This window comes from Tinamus guttatus, unplaced genomic scaffold, assembly GCF_059628265.1.
Source record: "Tinamus guttatus ecotype Peru unplaced genomic scaffold, ASM5962826v1 Tinamus_guttatus_pri_ptg000149l, whole genome shotgun sequence".
Taxonomy (NCBI): Eukaryota; Metazoa; Chordata; class Aves; order Tinamiformes; family Tinamidae; genus Tinamus; species Tinamus guttatus.
Window position 1 is genome coordinate 74,377 of NW_028288683.1, and position 6,809 is coordinate 81,185.

The 6,809-nt window shown below is 40.7% G+C and overlaps 1 protein-coding gene and 1 non-coding gene across 3 annotated transcripts; both read right to left on the reverse strand.

Moving 5' to 3' along the window:
• Positions 1 to 2,006: 2,006 nt before the first annotated feature.
• On the reverse strand, positions 2,007 to 4,314 carry COX7C (cytochrome c oxidase subunit 7C). 2 transcript variants are annotated; one of them, XM_088522094.1, is made up of 3 exons: positions 4,188 to 4,314; positions 3,047 to 3,192; positions 2,007 to 2,078 (listed from the first exon to the last, which is right to left on the reverse strand). In XM_088522094.1, exons 1-2 carry the CDS (start codon positions 4,260 to 4,262, stop codon positions 3,076 to 3,078), a joined length of 192 nt encoding a protein of 63 aa, XP_088378220.1. In that variant the 5' UTR covers positions 4,263 to 4,314; the 3' UTR covers positions 2,007 to 2,078; positions 3,047 to 3,075. The 2 variants fall into 2 exon arrangements, with proteins under 2 accessions (XP_088378220.1, XP_088378221.1); XM_088522095.1 differs by having other exon boundaries at positions 2,007 to 2,069; positions 3,039 to 3,192.
• Positions 2,650 to 2,712, reverse strand: LOC148595160 (small nucleolar RNA Z39). Its single transcript, XR_015913222.1, has one exon. It is a non-coding gene; the product is annotated as a small nucleolar RNA Z39 (small nucleolar RNA).
• Positions 4,315 to 6,809: the final 2,495 nt, after the last annotated feature.

Genomic DNA, 6,809 nt, shown 5'->3' on the forward strand with positions numbered 1-6,809 from the left:
ATTAAAAATGGGACCTCTAAACATGGGTTTATCAAATGTTAGTTCATGGCTAACATGATACATCTGCTCAGCCAATCTACTCATAGCAGGGAAGCTGTGGATTAATTTTGTATTACTCTTACTGGCAAACAGAGGAGCATGCAGTAGATGGAAGCTGGAAAACAACTCTCAGGTCAGCAGTTTCAGCTCTTACCCTACAGTATGCCCTATAGTTGCAGTAATAGAGATTGAATAAAAACAGCATGAAATGCAAGGTTATAGGTATAGTGATACTCATGAGTAATTTTTATAAGGTGGTGGTGGAGTGAAACAGGGTCATAATTTGATCAGTTCTTAAAAACTAGCAGCCTTGGAGGCCAATTTGTTCCCAAATGACTCTAATCCATCATCACTAAAACAATGCTATAAAAGAGATGATTAGTTTTAGAATATACCCTGAGAGGAAGAAGATTCTAAAAATTCATCTGAAATAAGTGTTCAAGTTTAACCACCCATGCTCAAAAGCATATTTTAAAGTACAAGGAAGGGAATGATATTCAGAAAGATTTTAAGAGAAGATTAAAGGAACAGAAGACCAAGATAAATCTTCACATATGTTCTTGGCTCTTAACTAATCTATCGAAGTCTTAAGTGTAAGGGTTGGGGGACAAACTATGAAAAGGTTATTTAACATGTGAACAAACAGTAGTGAGTTAGCTACAAATTAAATACCCAGTGGAAGTTAAGAGAATTACATTTCTCATGTACAAAGAGATGCAATGGCCTTCCCTTATTTGCTCTGCACACCAGAGCCAGACTTCCTCCTTTGCACCACAAAGCAAAGGAGACCCACACACTTTTCAACACTATTCATAATTTGAAGATGAAGATTTTGAATTTGAAGATACCACAGGGCACCTAATGACCACTGTTGTAGCTTATTTCCCTTATACACACTTTTGCTGATCTTAATTGATGACCAAGAGATACTAGCCTAGGCTTGAACTAGGCTAATGGAACCCCCACATCTGTGACAGGGGTCTTTAGGTCTTGGGACTGACAGATGTTGCAAGCCCTATTACTATAGAACAGCAGCTTGTTTTAGGGGAAAACAACAAAAAACAAACCAATAGCACACACACGCAAAAACCACACATGCAAAGGCGGCGACTCAGCATACCATTTACGGCATTATTTGAAAGGAGAGCATAAGCAATACTTGGGTTAGGCTAGTGCATTTAAGATGTTATGCATTTAGCCAGTTAAGTAGTCACAGTCAAGAACTGCTAAAAAAAAAAAAAATAGATGTTCCCCTCTATTATGACAGCAGCACAGATGGACTTTTTGCCCATGTCATCAACAGAGCCATTAATTTACGTATCTGATAATCATGTTCAGTTTGGTAGAAAAATCCTGACAGCACTAGCTGCCAGGCTAGTTCAGAGATTGCTCTTAATGGAGCGCCCTTAATGCAGTTCTGGCTCCTGAACTGAACAAAAGATTAACTCCCTGTAGCAACTAATTTGAAGTAATTATTAAAAAGTTTTTAAGCTATAAAATCCCTATTATCAAACAAGTTTTATGGCAGGAGTTGTAATTATTGCTGCTTTACTTGTTTCTAGCCCCTTTACCACTTGTAGACTAATGAAATCAGTTAGAGCTTCTAATAGGAGCAACTCCCGTATTCAAAGCGGCAGTAAGAGCTTACTGGACCTCTTCACAGAAGAACTTCAACAGAAGTTCCTTAGAGACTCTTAGGCATGGAATCAAAGCCAAAGCAAAGCCGGTTCCCAACTAATCAACCTGAAATACTGAAGACCAGTTCTGTAGCAGAGGTCACATTGACAATACACCCACTGTCAGGTGTACTGGCTAAACTACCCCACATCATGACTCTGAGTAATCTGAAAACTATCCCAAGATATCCACATAGCATTGCAAAGTGACTTAGGATATCCAGTTCATTCTAAAACTTGAAAAGTTTCACAAAATAGGAGTCAGGCAGTCAGATTCAGATTTATTTACAGACACATTCAGCATGTTACACAGTTGCAGTCATCCTTTTCACATTGAGAGCTGCTGTGTAGAAGGTTTCAACTCTACAAGAAAAAGAGGAGAATTAACAGGTTTAAAAACTTGACATTAACTTTTATATGAAGTTTATGAATTTATAAAAGCTATCTTATACTTTTTCTTTCACATAAAAGAAAGAAAAGCTAAGTAGCCAAAAGTATCAGAGTGACAATTAACTTTATATAGAGAATTTTTTTCTGGTTATGGGATACAAGTGAGCATTTTATTCCCTTCCAAGAGTTACTTAGGTCATCTCAGCTTCCCAGCAAGATTTGACACGTCTCAGATTATGGAGTTAGCAGTTCCAGTTATATGCAAGACAGAATCAGTTAAGCTTAGATAAATTGCGGAAACCTTCCAGCTGGAAATGGCATACTTGCAGAGTCCAAACAATGTCGGAGGCTTGCTTTGTACGCAAAGGTCATCAACATTAAATATCAGTTAATATAGCATCAGTTGTGCTAAAATAGCTTTAAATACCTTGTTTTAGGAGGTGCAGTTTACATAGTAAACAAATGAGTGCAGTACATGGGCATCACCATTATTTAACATGGTAAAAATGAACTTCAGGAAGTCTTGTTTCCCAGTTTTAATTGGCACATCAGAAAGCGTTTACAGTGTCACAGTTGCCTCATACTGTTTCGTTCACATCACATGTGCCAATATTCCTAGCCTTGTTTCTCTAAAGGAGGTGGATTTTTTTTTTTTTTGGCCAAATGCCATCCTACTGCCCATTCGAAGACCACCAAAGTTAGAGAAGCATGGCCTCTGAGCAGTTAGAGTTCACAGGAAAAAAGACAGCTCAGCAGCCATGTGAAACAAATTAAACCTATTCTCAGAGTTTTAAGCAGTTTAGGCAGCAACTTCAGACCACACACTGAGCATCTGGTCTGGGAAAGCTTATAAATTGTAGTAACAGTTGTAGGTGTGTTTTGACACATTAATCTGTTTTGATCAGATTCCACTATGTTTGAGTATTTAAAAAGTCAGTTACCCAGTCAGCAGGAGTATATTCCATCCTCTTCACTTCTTAAGGAGCTGGTGTCTGACTATAAAAAAGGGGGCAGCAAAACCACTTCCAAAAAATGCACACATTACTGCCAGTAGTCGCCATTTATTTTCAATGGAAAATGGAATATTCTAGAAAAGAAATTAAGTTTTAGCTTTGTAATCAATATAAAATACCTTAACTGCATCCTCACCACTAACATGCAGATTCAAACTGACACACCAAACATTTATTCTCAAAAGAATTTTCCTCCCTCCTATGAAGGGAGTCTCACTTAGGCTGGATGTGATCACTGCAGGTCACCTGGTTCATCACCTCCAAGTAGAGTAAAATGAGACCAGTTTGGTTAGGGCCTTCTCCACTGAAGTTCAAGTGTCTGTGAGCATTGAGAACCCACAGTTTGCAAAATGTTCCAGTATTTATTTCCTGTCATTCTGAAAAGGTTATTTCTATCATTTGATTGGATTTGGTCATGTTAATTAGGTGCGTACAGTTAGTTTTTAGGAACATTTTAAGACATCATGCTAAGCATACGGTACATCAGAAAGCTTTTACAGTATCACTGTTTCCCCCCTCATACTGCAATAGTCATCGTCTGTACCATGGGCACAGAAGGTAACAGTGAAAGGAATGCAAAATGGTAAAAAGTCCAAAGCCCCATGCCAGCCAGGGCACGGGTCCAAGGACAGTCATTACCTTGTGCCTGACCTCAACATCCACCTCACTGGAACCACAAGAGCCGATTACAGGCCAAGCCCTCGCCGAGGCCTACCGGGCCCTGAGCTCACCTTGAGCGCCTCCCGGCAGGACGGGCCCCCTCATCCCATCCGCGGCCTCTCCGGGAGCTGCGGCCCGCCTCAGCCCAGCCCGAGGCTGCAGCAGCGGCGCCTGCGCGCCCGCCGCAGTGTCCTTCAGGGGTGTCTCTCCCATCGCCCCGTCCCCGAAGAGCCTTTGCACTCCCTCCCGCGGGCCGTTACGAGCCGTTACCCGCCCTCCTGCGGACAGTTACCAGCCGTTACCTGCCCTCCCACAGGCCGTTACCGACCGTTACCCACTGCCCACCCGCACGCAGGCCCCTTCCTCCCCGCGACCCCCGGGCCGGCCCGGGGCCTCCTCCCCGCCTCACCTTCCCTGGCCCATCCTCGTAGTGGACCCTGCGGACGGCAGAGGTGGCAAACCTGCGCACAGCCCCAGCGAGCATGATGGCGGCAGCGATGGCGGCTTCGCAGCGCTGTGCCCGGCGCGACCTTCCCGAGCAGGAGATGGCGGAGACGGCGCAGACGGCGCCTTGCGGGAGGCGGGAGCCGCGGCCCCTGCGCGCGGCACCATGGGAGCTGTAGTGCCGCGCCCGCCGCGAGGCGAGGCGAGGGCGGCCGCCATTTTGTGGCTCGGCGCTGCGGTGCGGCGGTGCTGTGCAGCCAGAAACACGGAACAAACAACTTCAGAAACGAGGGGAAAAATTACAAAAGCAGTCAAAAGCAAATCACAGCCTCTGCATTACCCCAAACCTATCTTGCAAATAGTGGGGTTCAACATTTTAAGTAAAGTTAGAGGGCCAAACAATAGCAATGTTAAGAGTCACCATGTGTACTGAATTTGTATCGCTTCAATACTCCAGACTCCAGGTGTTTCAACTTGGATTTAGATGATGGGCTTCGTTCTGGGAAATGCCAAGAGGCTAACGAAGATGGGTGGGACCAATGATGAAGATATATGTAGCACTGCCTGCTTTCATGAGGTTTTTTTTTGGAGTGTTTATATTTAGAAGTTATACCTCAAATATGAGGGAAAAAAAAAAAAAGCAAAGCAACAACAAAAAATACCCTGGGTGCCTTTGGAAAGGGAATATCTGTCTTCCAAGACAGATTCCATTCATTTCTAGGTATGCAAGCTGTGTTTGTTTGTTTGTTTTTAATATATGTGCAGTATAAAAAAGGATTTTTGATTGTGCCGTTGTAGTGCTAAGAGGATACATTTTTTTTCACATCCTTTCCTCATAGATATATGCTACTTAGAGAAGACTAGAAAGCCTGTGTTTATGTGCTTGCCAACATACCACTCTTGTGAATGTGGGTTACTGCCATGAATTTGAACAGCAAGACATCATTATATTAGTTGCTACATAAAACATCTGCTTTGAAAAATGGGGAAGGAGAGTAATTAAGGAGCAATAGGAAGGGATTATTCGTTGCATAAGATTGTGTTTAGATGCAAAAATCTCTATTCAAGAAGAAGCAGAACCACATGACACAGTGAGGAATTTTTTAAATATTTAAAGAGTATCAAAGGAAAGAATTTGCATAAATCGTTGCTCCTCCTTCCTCTTTAATTTTATTTCTTGTGAAGGATTTAATCTATGAATTATAAAACAAACGGTAGTATCGGTGAACTCGGAAGATCTCTAGGTGCGTTTATAAACACTCCAAAAAACACTTAAGTTAATAAGCAATAGATTTGTGCTGAGATTTTTTCCTATACCTGTCAGCAGTACTGACACCTCCAATCCCCACTTTCTCTGTAGATTGTATTTATTCAGCTGTCTGCTTGTTCTGTCCTTATTATAATCTGTACTAAATTGTTGTCTCACAGACCTGCATTTCCCCCTGGAAGCTTCTGTATTAAATGCGTATCGCCAACCAGTCCATACCTTATATTAGTTTAAAAGCTGATGAAAAAACTTGTACTAGCACATGTACTTACTTTCAAAACACAGACTTGAAAACGGAATACCTTTATCCTGTTAACAGGCTCCATGAATGCTGTTCAATCTGAAGCAGGTGTTTGAGGAAAAACAAGCAGGCAGAGCTTAGAGTAGCAGGCTAATATGCCTTAGGTCTAAGCTTTTAATTCACATCCATTTTTGATATCCAGAGTTTTTGGGTATGGTTTAAAAAAAAATCCATTACCATAATTGGTTGGGTTTCCCAGGTTATCTTCTTCATCTTTGACATATAAATATATATATTTTGCATATGACTTGGAAATATTTTTTCCATATATTTTTCTTAATGCTCCTCATTTTTTCTTCACCAAAAGTATTTCCCCTCTTTAACTGTAAGGAAAAAGCTAGATAAATAAAAGCCAGATAAATAAAGTAGATAATTTCTGGTATCTATTTTTTGTGATCTTGATGAAAGAAAGAAGTACAAGGCTGTGAAATTCTATGCATTTCCAAGCAGATCATGCTGATTACTGAAACAATAACTGAACCAAGATACAGGTCATGTCGACATACTCAATCCTATTATATGAGAGGGAACAGGTTTATTTCAATATTGAAATGACATGTACTTAATGAAAACATTTTTTATTAGCATAAACTCCTCCCCCCTTTTTTAAATATGCTGTAAAATGGGATCTGAGGAGACAAAATGACTACCACCTAGAACACTTTATTTATTTATTTTTGCAAGATAAAATATTTTGCAGAACAGTTACAATTAGGACTTTTCTTCCTCCGGTCATGAAGTTAGGATGAATTGCTGATAATTGAGATAGAAACCACAAGCTTAAGCAGTTGCAAAATGCCCATTAATGAAGGGAAAAGGCTGAAAATAGGTACTAAGAGGCATTACATAATTGATATTAATTACATATTTCTAGCAAAGCTATAGATTAGCAGCAGTATCTAAATATGGTAATTTACCCATCCTGTTTTCCTCTCTAATTTCTCAATTGTAAAACTATTTATTTTCATAACTGTAATGTTAGCTAAATTAACTTGCCTTACATATGGCAGGTCTGTTTC